Source organism: Scyliorhinus torazame, chromosome 28, assembly GCF_047496885.1.
Source record: "Scyliorhinus torazame isolate Kashiwa2021f chromosome 28, sScyTor2.1, whole genome shotgun sequence".
NCBI classification, from domain to species: domain Eukaryota; kingdom Metazoa; phylum Chordata; class Chondrichthyes; order Carcharhiniformes; family Scyliorhinidae; genus Scyliorhinus; species Scyliorhinus torazame.
The window spans coordinates 38582112-38601941 of record NC_092734.1 but is presented as its reverse complement, the minus strand read 5'-3'; the positions used below and the strand labels follow the sequence as shown (position 1 = coordinate 38601941).

The 19830-nt window shown below is 46.8% G+C and overlaps 1 protein-coding gene across 2 annotated transcripts in view; it reads right to left on the bottom strand.

The window, feature by feature from the left end:
- The window catches only part of pik3ap1 (phosphoinositide-3-kinase adaptor protein 1), a 244812-nt gene that overhangs the window by 135335 nt on the left and 89647 nt on the right, over positions 1-19830 (bottom strand). For both annotated transcript variants that reach the window (XM_072491866.1, XM_072491865.1), the window contains exons 3-4: positions 4726-4895; positions 3850-3991 (exon numbers count right to left, since the gene is read on the bottom strand). In XM_072491866.1, coding sequence (XP_072347967.1) covers positions 3850-3991; positions 4726-4895 — 312 coding nt within the window. The remainder of the gene's footprint in view (positions 1-3849; positions 3992-4725; positions 4896-19830) is intronic.

The following is a 19830-nucleotide window of genomic DNA, read 5'->3' as shown; positions in this document are numbered from 1 at the left end:
GCTTCGTAGTCCAAAAGTTAGGTGGGGTTGCTGGGTTACAGGAATAGGGCGGAGGTGTGGGCTTAGGTAGGGTGCTCTTTTGGGGGCCGGTGTAGACTCGATGGGCTAAATGGCGTCCTTCTGCACTGTAAATTCTATGATATCATTTGGAATATTCCTTATTTCAACAGCCCATTTCGCTAATCAATCATTATTTTGAGATTGCAGTGTGAGAAGAGATTGTAATTCCTCCCAGCGTAACTCAAAATCATGTATGCCAAAGCAGCTATACATTTATTAATGAAGTTTATATGTTGAAACAGCCAGAGCTGTCATAATATCCACTCATGCATATAATGCGATGCAGACAGGCAGTGATTGACATACAGGATGACCAGTAAGCACACAGCACAGTGCAGCCAATCACCAGACAGGACACCATCACTATAAAGCCAGAGGGCACTAGGTTTCCCGCTCTCTCGGGACCCAGCCACTGAGACAATCAGAGTCCACGAGCTAGTCCAGTGCAAACACCATGCGGTAGCTAGTAAGTCTGGCCAGGCTAGTACAAGGTCTCCAGTCAGTTCAGTATAGTGTCGACCCACAGCTGAATATGTATATCAGTTCTATCGTTGAATAAAACAGTGTTGGATCTTCTCCAGTGTTAGACGTCTGTTTCTAGCTTCCCTGCATCGAGTGCAGTCCACATCGAACCTACCTGCCTAACACATCCAGAGCATGTTGTACAGGAGTCGGAACTAAGCACAAGGTAGGAGAGAGGTATTGGAGAAGCTGGAGTTGGCATGAGGAAGGTGCTGTCATACTTCACTCCCTCACTGATAAATTCCAACACTGTGGGTTTTTATAGAGAGATAAGGCACAAGGAAGTGCTGAAGGCTTTGGCCAAGATCAGTATCATGGTCGGTACGGGCTTGGAGGGCTGAAGCGCCTGTTCCTGTGCTGTACTGTTCTTTGTTCTCTTATATCTCTCTCATCCCCTCGTTTGAGCATCCGGAACACTCACCTCCACCCACCTCCGATGGGAGCTAAATGGGATGTCCGTTACGGTCCTGATTGGAAGAGTGACGGGCATGCAATTGAGGAGCAATAATGTGCCCAAGAGCTTTAGAGATGTTGGCGATGGGCGGGTAATTTTGGAGAACAGAGGTGAATGGGTAGGCTTTTAAAGTCGGTGGCAGGGCGGGGGCCGGGGGGAGGGGGAGAGTTGGGTAATGACGACAGTGGTCGCAAAGACAGATGTACACAATATCTCAGGGAACCTGGGGTCTGAAGTCTCTTAACTTCCAACACAAGCTGGAGGAGCAACATCTCATCTTCCAATTGGGCACGGTACTCAACATTGAGCTCAACAACTTTAGACTGGACCTTCCTTCTCTTTCTTACACCCTTAATTTTAAATCCCATACACTCACTGTCTCCATCCCACCCTCCCACCCCAGGCCATCTGTCTCACCTTCTTAAGTTTGCTACACCTTGTTGCGTTCTCTCTCAGCCACAGTTCAATACCCAACACGAAAGAGAAAATGCTGGAAAATCTCAGCAGATCTGGCAGCATCTGTAGGGAAAGAAAAGAGCGAACGTTTCGAGTCAAAGCTTTGACAAAGAGTCATCGGACTCAAAACGTTCGCTCTTTTCTCTCCCTACAGATGCTGCCAGACCTGCTGAGGTTTTCCAGCATTTTCTCTTTGGTTTCAGATTCCAGCACCCGTAGTAACCTGCTTTTAACAATACCCAATACATTCCTCCCTCTCTTCAGTTCTGATGAAGAGCCAAAGCACTGGAAACGTTTCCCTCGCTCCCTACAGACGCTGCCAGACCTGCAGAGTTTTCCCAGCTGTCCTGGTGTCGGCTGAGGACTGAGCTGGAGAGTTCTCGGTGAGTGCCCAGCGTTAAAGAGCTTACTGGCGATTCAGTACCTTCGGATTTCATTCATGTAAATCTTTAAAAAGAACAGGTTTCAAACGTTTCTGGGTTTTCCGCACCGCCCCCTGTGGTGTGTTTTTCGGCAGTGGGAAGCGGCCACCATTGGCTGATAGCAGGATCTTCTGGTCCCGTTGCAGCCAATGGGATTTCTCATGGAATTCTCTCCCTGCCGCTGGGAAACGCAAGGCGGGCGGGAGCCATCAGCGGAAACGGAAGATTCCGCTGGCGAAAACGGCTGGGAAATTCCACACACATCTCTGATCGCCAGGGTCACAAGACAAAGATTAATGACTGGCAGAGAAAAGGTCTTAAATAACCAAAATTCAACTGAATAATTAATGATAATCTTTATTATTGTCACAAGTATGTTTACATTAACGCTGCAATGAAGTTCCTGTGAAAATCCCCCAGTCGCCACACTCCGCCGCCTGTTCGGGTACACTGAGGGAGAATTCAGAACGTCTAATTCACCTTTTGGGAATTGTGGGAGGAAACCCACGCAGACACGGGGAGAACGTGCAAACTCCACACTGTTAGCCAAGGCCGGAATTGAACCCGGCACCCAGGCGCTGTGAGGCAACAGTGCTAACCACTGTGCCGCAATGCCGTTTTAAAGGATTGTCCCTTCAATCGGAGGCTGTGCCCTTGAGTTCTAGTCTCTCCTACCAGTGGAAACATCCTCTCCACGTCCACTCTATCCAGGCCACTCAGTATCCTGTAACTTTCAATAAGATCCCCCCTCATTCTTCTAAACTCCAACGAGTACAGATCCATAGTTTTCAACCGCTCCTCATACGACAAGTTCTTCATTCCAGGGATCATTCTTGTGAACCTCCTCTGGACCCTTTCCAAGGCCAGCACGTCCTTCCTTAGATACGGGGCCCAAAACAGCTCACAATACTCCAAATGGGGTCTGACCAGAGCCTCACTGTGCGGAGTCTGCACGTCCTCCCCGTGTGTGCGTGGGTTTCCTCCGGGTGCTCTGGTCTCCTCCCACAGTCCAAAGATGTGCAGGTTAGGTGGATTGGCCATGATAAATTGCCCTTAGTGTCAAAATTGCCCTTAGTGTTGGGTGAGGTTACTGGGTTATGGGGATAGGGTGGGGGTTTGGGTAGGGTGCTCTTTCCAAGGGCCAGTGCAGGCTCAATGGGCCGAATGGCCTCCTTCTGCACTGTCAGTTCTATGAAATTCTTATACAGCCTCAGCAATAGAACATAGAACATAGAAAATACAGCACAGAACAGGCCCTTCGGCCCACGATGTTGTGCCGAATCTTTGTCCTAGATTAATCATAGATTATCATTGAATTTACAGTGCAGAAGGAGGTCATTCGGCCCATTGAGTCTGCACCGGCTCTTGGAAAGAGCACCCTACCCAAACTCAACACCTCCACACAACACCAAGGGCAATTTGGACATTAAGGGCAATTTATCATTGGCCAATTCACCTAACCCGCACATCTTTGGACTGTGGGAGGAAACCGGAGCACCCGGAGGAAACCCACGCAGACACAGGGACACATCCCTGCTGTTGTATTCTAGCCCTCCTGAAATGAATGCTAACATTGCATTTGCCTTCCTAGCCTCCTATACATTGAAACCATCTGGAAATTAAGTTTCGAAATTGCCTTCTGCAATTCTATTCCCGTTATTACACCAATGTTCCTTTTGGTAAATGACAGGAAGGATGGATTCATGAAAAGGAGGCTAGACTTAAGTAACTTGCCAGGGTTTTTGAAAAGAGCTTATTCTGCAGTTCCTGGTATTTGTACTTCGTGACAGTTTTTGCCAGGATCCAATCAGAAAAATACAACAGGAGGTGAGGGAGGAACTGAGTAAAGAATTGATGGGAAAACAAGAATTGAAACTGGAGGCAAGTCTAAACTCTGAACACTCGCGGACTGTTTCTGAATCAGTTGAGCCCTACCTGGTGCTTGTACAGATAATGTGTACTCGTTGATAAAAGTTGTTGCAACACGGACAGCTTTCCCACCAAACGCAAAGTCAATTTCACTCTTCACTTTGGTGTCCAGTTTAACTTTCAGGATAACAAAAATCTGCCGTGGTACCTGAAATTGAAAAGAAAAACAACACCTGTATCTGGAACGTTGCGGCAACAGAGTGTGCAAAGATGCACTTTCACAGACTTCATTAGCGAACACGAAAGATATTTATAAATTTTTTAAAAAAATTTCAATGAAGGTGCAATTGAGTGTGGCCAATCCATCCACCCTGCACATCTGTGGGGGGGAGACCCACGCAGATAGGGGGAAGACTGCCCACATGGATAGTGACCCGGGGCCGGGGTCAAACCTGGGTCCTCGACACCGTTAGGCAGCACTGCTAACCACTGCGCCGCCCTAGAAGTCAGCAAATCTAGCAAGAGGCAAGACCGAGGATCCTTAGTCAGCCTATACCTTCAATACTGGATTTCCCCTTACCCCACACCTATTCCCCCCCCCCCCCCCCCCCCCTCCGCTGAGCACCATCACAGGGTACCCCTCAGCTCCTCCTTCCCCCTCCTCTTTCACTGGCTTTTCCCTGACAGACACTCTCTCCTCTCTGATATTGGTTCTGCTCAATCCTCCATTTTGCCCCCTGTAATGCTGGGGTTCCCCGGACACCTCACTCTCCTCCACCTTCCAGCATGCCCTGATATTGGGCACACTGACCAGTTATACAACTGCAAGCTGATCAATTCTAAGAGACTGAGAGCTGCCCTACACCATCAGAAGCAGAACATTAACATCAGTATCTTTAGGTTTGACGTGTACCAGCTATGGGACGGATGGCCAACACCTACCCCACATTGGATCCTGTCTGGTAAGACTTTCACGAGCTTCTCTTGATGGTCTCTGGGAGGTTGGGAAGGTGATTCCACGAGGGATTTTGTTACGTTACTCCGCACCTTGGCTTGAGGTTCAGCTTGTGGTTCCGATCCAGCCGTCTCACAGCCCGAATCTCGGCAGAAACCTGAAGGGGTGGAAATGTTTGCGTAAGCCTCAAATGGATACAAGGGCGTTGCCGCCAACAGTTCAACAAGTATATTGACACGGTTTCAGCCTCTCCGTTTTATCTCTGAAACTACAGTAACAGCAACTGTCCGATGTTTGGGTACAACTATAATAATAGCAATCTATATTGTCACACGGAGGCTTACATTAACACTGCAATGAAGTTACTGTGAAAATCCCTGAGTCGCCACACTCCGGCGCCTGTTCGGGTACACTGAGGGACAATTCAGAATGTCCAAATTACCTAACAAGCACGTCTTTCGGGACTTGTGGGAGGAAACCGGAGCGCCCGGAGGAAACCCACGCAAACACGGGGAGAACGTGCAGACTCCGCACAGACAGTGACCCAAGCCGGGAATCGAGCCTGGGACCCTGGAGCTGTGAAGCAACAGTGCTAACCACTGTGTTACCTTGCTGCCCCAACTAAAGGCTTATTGGAGGAATATGTATTTTCTTGGCTGGAAAACACTGTCCTGAGGTCACGGAATGCGCTCGATAAATGTTGAGCGTTTCTCCTTTCTACTCATTTTAATAGAATCGTAGAACGTTTGCTGCACAGAATGAGGCCATTCGGCCCATCGTGTCATCGCCAGCTGAATGACTAGCCCTCCCCAGACAAATCCCACTTTCCTGCGGGTTACAGCACCCGAGGTGCAAATCCAGACACATTTAAATGAGTTGAGGGTTCCTGCATCCACCAACCTACAGACAGTGAGGTCCAGGCCCCCACAACCCTCGGGGTGAATAGGCTTTTCCTCATCCCCCCTCTAATCTTTCCGCCAATCACTTTAAACCCATGCCCCCTAGTCGTTAACCTCTCCACCGGAGATAAATAGGCCCATCCCACCCACTGTATCCAGGCCCCTCACAATTGTGTGCATCTTGATCAAACCTCCCCTCAGCCTCCTGTGGCCCCAGGAGAACACAGCCTCTCCAATCTCTCCCCATCGCTGCAATTTCCCAGACCTGGGAATATCCTCGTAAATCTCCTCCGTCCCCGCGCTAATGCAATGACATCTTTCGTATTGTGGAGTCCGCACGAAAGGTTAAAAGAAACTGTTTGTTAATTGAACAAGAAACTATTTAGACGTATACGTAGATCCCTGTCGGGAGTTCCCTGCCCGTTTCCCACTTGGGCCGAGCTTTTATACATGGTGTCCATGGTTCCGCTGACGGGGATCCTGCCCTTCAGCATGGCAGCTCATACTCAACAAGACTCACTAATTGGTCTGATCCCGTAGGTCTTGTGCAGGTTCTAACACTTCCAGTAATGAGGTGACCAGAACTGCACACAGTACTCAGGCTGTGGCCTAACGAGTGTTTGATGTAGTTCCATCATAACCTCCCTGCTCTTATATTCAATACCAAGGCTAATAACGGAGAGGATTCCATTTGCCTTCTCAACTAATGGTATCCACCAAACCTGCTACCTTCAGGGACCTGTTTACATTCACTCAAAGGTCCCTCACTTCCGCTACACCTCTCACCCACATTCTCTCATTCATTGTGTAATCCTTTGCCTTCTTTTGCCATCTCCATGAGGGTCACCTCACATTTCTCTGGCTCCGATTCCATTCGCCACGTTTCTGCACACCTGACCAGTCCATTGATATCTTCCTGCCGTCTACAGCATTCCTCCTCACACAACAGCGCCTATACTTCCTCAGGAAACTAAGGAAATTCGGCATGTCCACATTGACTCTTACCAAATTTTTCAGATGCACCATAGAAAGCATCCTATCGGGCTGCATCACAGCCTGGTATGGCAACTGCTCGGCCCAGGATCTCAAGAAACTTCAGAGAGTCGTGAACACCGCCCAGTCCATCACACAAACCTGCCTCCCATCCACTGACTCCATCTACACCTCCCGCTGCCTGGGGAAAGTGGGCAGCATAATCAAAGACCCCTCCCACCCGGGTAATTCTCTCTTCCAACTTCTTCCATAGGACAGCAGATACAAAGGTCTGAGAACACGCAGAAACAGATTCAAAAACAGCTTCTTCCCCGCTGTTACCAGACTCCTAAACAAACATGGGAATGTCACTTTAAGAAATGTTTCTCTGCTCAAGTGGCTCCAGTGATGTCAGAGTGTGGGTGGAGCTGAGCTCTAGCTCTGCTTTTTAGTTTCGCTTTGAGGAAAAGCTTGGGTGTGTCTGTGTTTTTTAGTTTCGCTTTAATGTTGGAGCTGAAGCCAACCAAAGAAGGTGCAATTTCAATCACTCTGCCATCTAAAGACTAACTCAAGATCATTTGGTGAATTCAGAGTGATAACTGCTCTCAGTAGAGAATTTAAACCTGATGTACTTCTGTAAAAAGGATTTTTGTCTTATGGATGTTAAAAGGACAGTTTAAAAATTACTTAGTGTTGCATTCTTTGTGGGGTGTATGTGAATTGCTGGTTGCTAAGATGTTCACTGTATGTTTTAAAAAGGTTAACTTGAGTTCATTAAATAAACATTGTTTTGCTTTAAAAATTACTTTTAATCTCTGCTGCTCCACATCTGCAGAGTGGGCCGTGTGCTCCCCATACCCCAATCTAGTAAAAGTCATGGGTCAGGTGAACTCCACGATACACTTTGGGGTTCTCTAAACCCTGGCCTATAACAAATTGGGAGCTCGAGGGGGATAAAAGTCTATCTATTGGATTGGCTTAGTGAAATTAAAGACAGTGAGGGGTGAGCATATTGTGGTTGATACTCATGTGGAAGAGCAGAGGGTTAAAACTGCGAGGTGAGCAGCAGAAATGGCAGATGATTATGAATTAGTTCATAAATCAAAGCTTGGTTTCCAACATCAGTTTCAGCCGGTGAGGGATACAAACTGGGGAAAAGAGAAATTCTCAAGTAGTAAAGGTAAAGGTGATCTGATGGGAGATAATAAGGAGAGTGTACCTCAGATTTAAAAAGGAATCCAGGAGGGTGGAAAAGAAATGAAAAGTTTCAAATGTTTTCACTGTAATAAACTAGGCCATGTAAAGTCACAGTGTTGGTGGTTGAAGAAAAGCACTGGGAAGGCTGATGTGGTAAAACAGGGTAAGACAGTTGGGTTTGTTAAAGTGGTAAAAGAAAGCCCAAGTGAAGCGAAGGAGATGCAAAAGATCGTACAGTCTGATCAAAAGGTGATTGATAAGAAGGTGCCAGATCTCTTCAAAGATTTTACTTGTGTGGGTAAAATTTACTCATGTATATCAGGAGGAGCAGGTAAAGCAGTCAAAAACTTTCAGAGATACAGGAGCTAGTCAATCTTTATTTGGTAAGAGATGAGGAGTTATCTAGTTTGGGAAGAATGTTGCCAGAAAAGATGGTAATATGTGGAATTCAGGGTGAGAGGAGTAGTGTTCCATTATATAAGGTAAGGTTGGAAAGTCCAATGAAGAGTGGTGAAGTGGTAGTAGGAGTAATAGAGAAACTGTCTTGTCCAGGAATACAGTTTATCTTGGGGAACGATATAGCTGGATCGCAGGTGGGAGTGATGCCTACTGTGGTTGATAAGCCAGTGGAGAATCAGACAACTGAAGTGTTGAAGGACGAGTATCCTGGGATTTTTCCGGATTGTGTAGTAACAAGGTCGCAAAGTCACAGGTTAAGACAAGAGGAGAAATCAAAGAGTGAAGATGAAGTTGAAGTGCAATTATCAGAAACGATTTTTGATCAGATGGTTGAAAAAGAACAAGAACAGGTGGAGGATGAGGCGGATATTTTTAGTTCAGGAAAATTGGTGAGTTACAGCAGAAAGATGTAGAAATAAACCGGATGTATCAGAAAGCATACACGCAAGAGGAATCTGAGTGTATACCAGAGTGTTATTACCGTAAAAGTGATGTCTTGATGAGAAAATGGAGACCTTTACATATGCAGGCGGATGAAAAGTGGGCAGAAGTTCATCAAGTAGTATTGCCGGTAGGGTATAGAAAGGAGGTGTTGCGAGTTGCACATGAGGTATAAGTGGGAGGTCATTTGGGAACAAGGAAAACTCAAGCTAAAATCCAGAAACATTTTTATTGGCCTGGACTTCATAAAGATGGAGTTAAATTTTGTCAATCATGTCACACATGTCAAGTGATAGGGAAACCTCAAGCAGTGATAAAACCAGCGCCCTTAATACCCATTCCAGCATTTGAGGAACCTTTTACAAGGGTCTTAATTGATTGCATCGGACCGCTTCTGAAAACAAAAAGTGGGAATCAATATCTTTTGACTATAATGGATGTGTCTACGAGGTTTCCAGACACCATTCCAGTATGCAATATTACAGCTAAAAAGATTGTGGAGTTACTTAAATTCTTTACTAGATATGGACTATCCACAGAAATACAATCGGATCAAGGATCAAATTTTACCTCAAAGTTATTCAAAGAAGTTATGGATAGTTTAGGAATAAAACAATTTAAATCAACTGCGTACCATCCAGAATCGCAGGGAGCGTTAAACAGGTGGCATCAGACATTAAAGACAATGTTGACGGCTTATTGTCAAGATTATCCAGAGGATTGGGATAAAGGAATTTCATTCGTACTGTTTGCAATTAGGGATGCACCTAATAAGTCAACCAAATTTAGTCCTTCTGAACTAATTTTTGGTCATGAGGTAAGAGGACCACTTAAATTGATTAAGGAAAAATTGGTAAGTGAGAAATCGGAAATTACATTATTGGATTACGTGTCAAATTTTAGGGAACAATCAAAGAGAGCAGGGGAATTGGCTAGACAATATTTAAAAGTTGCACAACATGTGATGAAACAGGTAGCGAACAAGAATCCAAAGTTTGTAGTTTTGCCAGTGGGGATAAAGTTTTAGTGTTGTTACCAGTGAACATAAGAACATAAGAACTAGGAGCAGGAGTAGGCCATCTGGCCCCTCGAGCCTGCTCCGCCATTCAATGAGATCATGGCTGATCTTTTGTGGACTCAGCTCCACTTTCCGGCCCGAACACCATAACCCTTAATCCCTTTATTCTTCAAAAAACTATCTATCTTTATCTTTAAAACATTTAATGAAGGAGCCTCTACTGCTTCACTGGGCAAGGAATTCCATAGATTCACAACCCTTTGGGTGAAGAAGTTCCTTCTAAACTCAGTCCTAAATCTACTTCCCCGTATTTTGAGGCTATGCCCCCTAGTTCTGCTTTCACCCGCCAGTGGAAACAACCTGCCCGCATCTATCCTGTCTATTCCCTTCATAATTCTATATGTTTCTATGAGATCCCCCCTTATTCTTCTAAATTCCAACGAGTACAGTCCCAGTCTACTCAACCGCTCCTCGTAATCCAACCCCTTCAGCTCTGGGATTAACCTAGTGAATCTCCTCTGCACACCCTCCAGTGCCAGTACGTCCTTTCTCAAGTAAGGAGACCAACACTGAACACAATACTCCAGGTGTGGCCTCACTAACACCTTATACAATTGCAGCATAACCTCCCTAGTCTTAAACTCCATCCCTCTAGCAATGAAGGACAAAATTCCATTTGCCTTCTTAATCACCTGTTGCACCTGTAAACCAACTTTTTGCGACTCATGCACTAGCACACCCATGTCTCTATGCACAGCAGCATGTTTTAATATTTTATCATTTAAATAATAATCCCTTTTGCTGTTATTCCTACCAAAATGGATAACCTCACATTTGTCAACATTGTGTTCCATCTGCCAGACCCTAGCCCATTCACTTAGCCTATCCAAATCCCTCTGCAGACTTCCAGTATCCTCTGCACTTTTTGGTTTACCACTTATCTTAGTGTCGTCTGCAAAATTGGACATATTGCCCTTGGTCCCCAACTCCAAATCATCTATGTAAATTGTGAACAGTTGTGGGCCCAACACTGATCCCTGAGGGACACCACTAGCTACTGATTGCCAACCAGAGAAACACCCATTAATCCCCACTCTTTGCTTTCTATTAATTAACCAATACTCTTTCCATGCTACTACTTTCCCCTTAATGCCATGCATCTTTATCTTATGCAGCAACCTTTTGTGTGGCACCTTGTCAAAGGCTTTCTGGAAATCCAGATATACCACATCCATTGGCTCCCCATTATCTACCGCACTGGTAATACCCTCAATAAATTCCACTAAATTAGTTAGGCACGGCCTGCCCTTTATGAACCCATGCTGCATCTGCCCAATAGGACAGTTTCCATCCAGGTGCCTCGCTATTTCTTCCTTGATGATAGATTCCAGCATCTTCCCTACTACCGAAGTTAAGCTCACTGGCCTATAATTACCCACTTTCTGCCTACCTCCTTTTTTAAACAGTGGTGTCACGTTTGCTAATTTCCAATTCGCTGGGAACACCCCAGAGTCTAGTGAATTTTGATAAATTATCACGAGTGCATTTGCAATTTTCCTAGCTATCTCTTTTAGCACTCTGGGATGCATTCCATCAGGGCCAGGAGACTTGTCTACCTTTAGCCCCATTAGCTTGCCCATCACTACCTCCTTGGTGATAACAATCCTCTCAAGGTCCTCACCTGTCATAGCCTCATTTCCATCAGTCACTGGCATGTTATTTGTGTCCTCCACTGTGAAGACCGACCCACGGTTTCTAAACGGTGACAAAATTCATAATGCTGAAGTGCAAAGGGACTTGGGAGTCCTAGTCCAGGATTCTCTAAAGGTAAACTTGCAGGTTGAGTCCGTAATTAAGAAAGCAAATGCAATGTTGTCATTCATCTCAAGAAGCTTGGAATATAAAAGCAGGGATGTACTTCTGAAGCTTTATAAAGCATTAGTTAGGCCCCATTTAGAATACTGTGAGCAATTTTGGGCCCCACACCTCAGGAAGGACATACTGGCACTGGAGCGGGTCCAGCGGAGATTCACACGGATGATCCCAGGAATGGTAGGCCTAACATATGATGAACGTCTGAGGATCCTGGGATTATATTCATTGGAGTTTAGGAGGTTGAGGGGAGATCTAATAGAAACTTACAAGATAATGAATGGCTTAGATAGGGTGGATGTAGGGAAGTTGTTTCCATTAGCAGGGGAGACTGGGGCCCGGGGGCACAGCCTTAGAATAAAAGGGAGTCACTTTAGAACAGAGATGAGGAGAAATTTCTTCAGCCAGAGAGTGGTGGGTCTGTGGAATTCATTGCCACAGAGGGCGGTGGAGGCCGGGACGTTGAGTGTCTTTCAGACAGAAGTTGATAAATTCTTGATTTCTCAAGGAATTAAGGGCTATGGAGAGAGAGCGGGTAAATGGAGTTGAAATCAGCCATGATTGAATGGTGGAGTGGACTCGATGGGCCGAATGGCCTTACTTCCACTCCTATGTCTTATGGTCTTATGGTCTAAAAAACCTGTTCAGTTCCTCAGCCATTTCCTCATCTTCCATTATTAAATCTCCCTTCTCATCCTCTAAAGGACCAATATTTACCTTAGCCACTCTTTTTTGTTTTATGTATTTGTAGAAACATTTACTATCTGTTTTTATATTCTGAGCAAGCATAATCTATCTTACTCTTCTTTATAGCTTTTTTAGTAGCTTTCTGTTGCCCCCTAAAGATTTCCCAGTCCTCTAGTCTCCCACTAATCTTTGTTACTTTGTATGCTTTTTCCTTCAATTTGATACTCTCCCTTATTTCCTTAGATATCCATGGTCGATTTTCCCTCTTTCTACCGTCCTTCCTTTTTGTTGGTATAAACCTTTGCTGAGCACTGTGAAAAATCGCTTGGAAGGTTCTCCACTGTTCCTCAATTGTTTCACCATAAAGTCTTTGCTCCCAGTCTACCTTAGCTAGTTCTTCTCTCATCCCATTGTAATCTCCTTTGTTTAAGCACAAAACACTAGTGCTTGATTTTACCTTCTCACCCTCCATCTGTATTTTAAATTCCACCATATTGTGATCGCTCCTTCCGAGAGGATCCCTAACTATGAGATCCTGAATCAATCCTGTCTCATTACACAGGACCAGATCTAGGACCGCTTGTTCCCTCGTAGGTTCCATTCCATACTGTTCTCGGAAACTATCGCGGATACATTCTATAAACTCCCCCTCAAGGCTGCCTTTACCGACCTGGTGAAACTGATTAAAATCCCCCATGATAACTGCTGTACCATTTCTACATGCATCAGTTATTTCTTTGTTTATTGCCTGCCCCATCATAATGCTACTATTTGGTGGCCTATAGACTACTCCTATCAGTGACTTTTTCACCTTACTATTCCTGATTTCCACCCAAATGGATTCAACCTTATCCTCCCTCGCACCAATGTCATCCCTTACTGTTGCCCGGATGTCATCCTTAAATAACAGAGCTACACCGCCTCCCTTACCATCCACTCTGTCCTTCCGAATAGTTTGATACCCTTGGATATTTAACTCCCAGTCGTGACCATCCTTTAACCATGTTTCAGTAATGGCCACTAAATCATAGTCATTCACGATGATTTGCGCCATCAACTCATTTACCTTATTCCGAATACTGCGAGCATTCAGGTAAAGTACACTTATGTTGGCTTTTTTACCTCTGTTCTTAATCTTAACACCTCGATCAGTAACCTCTCCCAAGTTATATTTCCTCTTAACCTTTCTCCTAATTTTCATTGTCGTTAAACCCATATCTTCATGTAACAACCTGCCGCGTCGCTAACAATTAATGTTTTTACTTCCCGTTTTATTCCTTTTAGTATTCCTGTACCTTGTACTGTCGCCCTTTTTTATTTTTGACTATGGCTTCTCTGCCTTACACTTTCCCCCTTACTGCCTTTTATTTCTGTCCCTGTTTTACTACCTTCCAACTTCCTGCATCGGTACCCACCCTTCTGCCACATTAGTTTAAACTCTCCCCAACAGCTCTAGGACATCAGTTCCAGTCCTGCCCAGGTGCAGACCGTCCGGTTTGTACTGGTCCCACCTCCCCAGAACCGGTTCCAATGCCACAGGAAATTGAATCCCTCCCTCTTGCACCATCTCTCGAGCCACGCATTCATCATATCTATCCTGACATTCCTACTCTGACTAGCTCGTGGCACTGGTAGCAATCCTGAGATTACTACCTTTGAGGTCCTACTTTTTAGTTTAACTCCTAGCTCCCTAAATTCAGCTTGTAGGACCTCGTCCCGTTTTTTACCTATATCGTTGGTGCCTATGTGCACCACGACAGCTGGCTGTTCACCCTCCCCCCCCAGAATGTCCTGCAGCCGCTCAGAGACATCCTTGACCCTTGCACCAGGGAGGCAACATACCACCCTGGAGTCTCAATTGCGTCCGCAGAACCGCCTGTCTATTCCCCTTGCAATTGAGTCCCCTATCACTATAGCCCTGCCATTCTTCTTCCTGCCCAGCTGCGCAGCAGAGCCAGCTACGGTGCCATGAACCTGGTTGTTGCTGCCTTCCCCTGGTGAGCCATCTCCCTCAACAGTATCCAAAGCGGTATATCTGTTTTGCAGGGAGATGACCGCAGAGGACACCTGCACTGCCTTCCTACTCTTGCTCTGTCTTTTGGTCACCCATTTACTATCTCCCTCAGTACCTTTCACCTGCGGTGTGACCAACTCGCCAAATGTGCTATCCACGACGTCCTCAGCATCGCGGATGCTCCAAAGTGAGTCCATCCGCAGCTCCAGAGCCGTCAGTGGTAGGTGAATCTTTAAAAGCAAGGTTTTGTGGACCGTATCAGATTGAAAGGAAATTAAGTTAGGTGAATTATGTGGTAAGAACGTCAGATAGGAGGAAAACTCACCAAGTGTGTCATAAATTTAAAAGGTACTTTGAAAGGGAAGGAGAGAAAAAGGAGGGCGTTTTAATGATTATAACTCAAATTGACAAACCAAATCCAGATGATTGTGAATTTGACATGCCTCAAATTAAATTGGAAAACGAGGATGTTCTTAAAAATTGGGATAAATTGTTGAGTTACCTTCCAGAAGAAAATCGGACTGACCTGAAAGAGTTATTGATATCACATGGGCAAGTTTGTGGAGATAAGTTGGGAAGCACTAAATTGGCTATACATGATGTAGATGTGGGAAATGCTGTTCCAATCAAACAACATCCATATAGACTTAATCCTTTCAAATTGTCACAGGTTAACAAAGAGATTGAGAGTATGCTTAAAAATGGCATAATTGAAGTGGGTTGCAGCCAATGGAACTCACCCATAGTGATGGTACCTAAACCAGACGGTACCCAACGGTTGTGCGTGGACTATAGAAAGGTTAATGCAGTTACAAGAACGGACTCTTATCCTATCCCACGTTTGGAGGATTGCATTGAGAAAGTGGGACAATCAGCTTGTATTTCCAAATTGGATTTACTCAAAGGTTACTGGCTGGTACCTTTATCCGAAAGGGCGAAGGAGATTTCAGCATTTGTGACTCCAGGTGGTATATACCAATTCAAAGTTATGCAGGACAGTTTAAGGATTACTTAGAGTGTTGTATTCTTTGGGGGGTATATGTGAATTGCTGGTTGCTAAGATGTTCACTGTATGTTTTAAAAAGGTTAACTGAGTTCATAGAATAAACATTGTTTTGCTTTAAAAAATACTTTTCCATTTCTGCTGTACCACACCTGTAGAGTGGGCTGTGTGCTCCCCGTACCACAATCTATTAAAAGTTGTGGGTCAGGTGAACTCCATGATACACTTTGGGGTTCTCTAAACCCTGGCCCATTACACCCTTATGGACTGACCTGATTAATACTACACTCCTGTATGCTTCACCCAATGCCGGTGTCTATGTATTTACATTGTGTACTTTGTGTTGCCCTATTGTGTATTTTATTTAAATTTATTTCTGCTCATGTACTTAATGATCTGTTGAGCTGCTCGCAGAAAAATACTTTTCACTGTACCTCGGTACACGTGACAATAAACAAATCCAATCCACTCCAATCCGATCCAATGTGGCAACTTTAGTCTCGTCTGCACACCTTCTGATAATTCCTCCTACATTTATACCCAAATCATGAATAAATATCACATAAAGTAGGGGACCAAGTACTGAGCCCTGAGGAACCCACTGGAAACAATCTCTCAGTCTCAAAAACATCCATTGTCTATTCCCCCTTTGATTTCTGGCATTGAACCAATGCTGTATCCAACTCACTACATTCCCCAGTTCCCATGGATTTTTAATGGGCTTTTATTTTCTTAACCAGTCTGCCATGCGGGACCTTGTCAAAAGCCATTGCTAAAATCCACATAGACCACATCAACTGTACCGCCCTCGTCAATCCTCCTTGTAACGCCCTCAAAACATTCAGTCAAACATCTGCCTCTTGTCGCCATCTCAGATGGCCACCTGCAAAGGACCATGGGAATTGTGGCCAACCCAGGACTCAGACGCTCAGAGCTTGGGTGTGTATTTGCAACCCAGATAGCGAGACGCGATCAAAACCCCCGCTCGTCTGCATTCTAATGGCCCATTTCCCCAGAACAATAGGACTGCACTCAGGTAACCGATACAGATACAGACTAATCGGCGCCACTCCCTTTACTCAGGGAGCCCGAACAGCCAAGGTCAATGGCCGCTCAGGACACGCCCAGCCATCAAGGCACCCGCCCCTTTATTGGCCAAAATCAAAGGCAGTGATCGAAGCCTGCCGAATTATTGGGTCCAAGTTAAGGACCGCCCCAAAGAGCGTGAAATCCCAGAGGATAAGAAGAGACACAGCCGTGTGCTCGGCCTCTCTTGGCCCCGGCCTATGCCAACCCAAGTGCAGCATAACGACCAGACAGACAAGTTCAAGACCAACGATCGCTACCAGACGGATGAGCCCAGCAGAAACAGAGCCACTTCTTCCACCCAGCCACGCGAGATCCGGAGAAAGGCCTTGTCCATCTGCATCGAGCCGGTTGCCCTGAAGTTAAGTATAGGTGATTGCAGTTGTTAGGTGTAGTTTAACTTGTAGTGTTTTGTGTTGCATGTCGAAGTAATCCTTGTGTGTAAATAAACCATCTTTGAACTTGAACTGACTAACTGGTTGTGTGGACTTTGATCGATATGTAAAGCCTTGTGGTGGCATCATGTGATACCTGGCGACTCTAAAGAGCATCAGTATTAAAGAGCGCAACACTCTCTGATAGCCCGGAAAGTGGGTCTTGATTGGGTGGAGGGCATTGGTGCCACCCAAGTTGACGGCATGGCTGGGGGACTTGGCAGAATTCCTGCATTTGTAAAAAAAGGCCATTAGGGGATCAGAGGAGGGGTTCCAAAACAAACATAGAACAAAGAAATGTACAGCACAGGAACAGGCCCTTCGGCCCTCCAAGCCCGTGCCGACCATGCTGCCCGACTAAACTACAATCTTCTACACTTCCTGGGTCCGTATCCCTCTATTCCCATCCTATTCATGTATTTGTCAAGATTCCACTCGAGGTGAATGCCGTTCATTACCTTCAGGAAGGGGCTTGTGGTCAGCAGAAGGGGAGGGGTAGGTGGGGTGGGCGGAGGGTTTGGGATCAATCAGGAAAGGTGGGGCTGGGTTGGGGTGTAGTTTTATAAAACTTGTTTAAATCTGTTTGTCCTTTCCGTAAAACTGAAAGCTTTTTGAAGAAAAATACATTTTTTTAAAGTTAGACATGAGAAAACGCAGTGATGCAGGCTGAGAGTGAAATAGTTAGGGCAAGTTAGCCATCAGTCCTCAATAAAAACATTCAGAGAGGGTAACTTTAGTCTATAAATGGAACTAAAAGAAAGCATAATTTATTACGATGTAATGTGAGCGACACTGTAAATAGACCTCGTTTGAACTGGGTGAAATCCGACAGAAACCCCAAAGCACTTTCAGAATCAGTTTGCTGTGGCAGTTCCTCATTTTTATAATTCGTGTATCGAGAAACCAAAGCATTCAGCCTTCCACTTTCCGAACATGACAAACTTTTCCATACTTACCCAAGTTTCCCACCGAGCGGATGTGAAAAGGGTGTGAATGGAACGCAAAAGTGGCCGAGGGGGGGTGTGAGTCTGAAATCGGTGCAGGTGGGGATGGAGTTCATAGAGATGATTGAATTTACAGTGCAGAAGGAGGCCATTCGGCCCATCGAGACTGCACCGGCTCTTGGAAAGAGCACCCCACCCAAGCCCACACTTCCACCCTATCCCCGTAACCCAGTAACCCCACCTAACCTAAGGGCAATTTAGCACGGCCAATCCACCTAACCCGCACATCTTTGGACTGTGGGAGGGAACCGGAGCACCCGGAGGAAACCCACGCAGACACGGGGAGGATGTGCAGACTCCGCACAGACAATGACCCAAGCCGGGAATCGAACCTGGGACCCTGGAGCTGTGAAGAAACTGTGCTAACCACTGTGCTACCGTGCTGCCCTGAGTTGCTGCTTTTGTTTTTGTATCCCGTGCTCGTATTGGCTCATGTTGGTTTCGGACACTAAGTATCTGGATAGTTTGCTCCAGACCACGGACACTTCACGCTCCTCCCCATTATGGGTTGTCTGCCTCAAGCCCACCCTTTCCAAATGCTATTTTGAAGTCTACCCCTGCCCTCATCACATTTCACAAGACATGCAGGCTTTATGTTATTTGCAAATGTTGAAATCCCAGACCCTCCTACCAACTCCTGGAGAACTCCGCTCTCTGTCTTCTTTCAAAACAGCCATTCATTACTTCACTCTGTTTCCTATCTCTCCGAGTGCGCGAGGAGAGCGGCGGAGACACAGTGAAAGAGCGCGAGGAGAGCGGCGGGGACACAGTGAAAGAGCGCGAGGAGAGCGGTGGGGACACAGTGAAAGAGCGCGAGGAGAGCGGCGGGGACACAGTGAAAGAGCGCGAGGAGAGCGGCGGGGACACAGTGAAAGAGCGCGAGGAGAGCGGCGGGGACACAGTGAAAGAGCGCGAGGGGAGCGGCGGGGACACACTGAAAGAGCGCAAGGAGAGCGGCGGGGACACAGTGAAAGAGCGCGAGGGGAGCGGCGGGGACACAGTGAACGAGCGCGAGGGGAGCGGCGGGGACACAGTGAAAGAGCGCGAGGAGAGCGGCGGGGACACAGTGAAAGAGCGCGAGGGGAGCGGCAGGGACACAGTGAAAGAGGCGAGGAGAGCGGCGGGGACACAGTGAAAGAGCGCGAGGGGAGCGGCAGGGACACAGTGAAAGAGCGTGAGGAGGGCGGCGGGGACACAGTGAAAGAGCGTGAGGAGAGCGGCGGGGACACAGTGAAAGAGAGCGAGGAGAGCGGTGGGGACACAGTGAAGGAGCGCGAGGAGAGTAGCGGGGACACAATGAAAGAGTGCGAGGAGAGCGGCGGGGACACAGTGAAAGAGAGCGAGGAGAGCGGCGGGGACACAGTGAAAGAGCGCGAGGAGAGCGGTGGGGACACAGTGAAGGAGCGCGAGGAGAGTAGCGGGGACACAATGAAAGAGCGCGAGGAGAGCGGCGGGGACACAGTGAAAGAGCGCGAGGAGAGCGGCGGAGACTCAGTGAAAGAGCGCGAGGAGAGCAGCGGGGACACAGTGAAAGAGCACAAGGTGAGCGGTGGGGACACAGGATAAAAGAGCGCGAGGAGAGCGGTGGGGACACAGGATAAAAGAGCGCGAGGAGAGCGGTGGGGACACAGTGAAAGAGCGCGAGGAGAGCGGCGGGGGCACAGAGTAAAAGAGCGCGAGGAGAGCGGCGGGGACACAGTGAAAGAGCGATAAGAGAGCGGCGGGGACACAGTGAAAGAGCGCGAGGGGAGCGGCAGGGACACAGTGAAAGAGCGCGAGGAGAGCGGCGGGGACACAGTGAAAGAGCGCGAGGGGAGCGGCGGGGACACAGTGAAAGAGCGTGAGGGGAGCGGCGGGGACACAGTGAAAGAGCGTGAGGAGAGTGGCGGGGATACAGTGAAAGAGCACGAGGAGAGCGGCGGGGACACAGTGAAAGAGCGCGAGGAGAACGGTGGGGACACAGTGAAAGAGCGCGAGGGGAGTGGCGGGGACACTGTGAAAGAGCG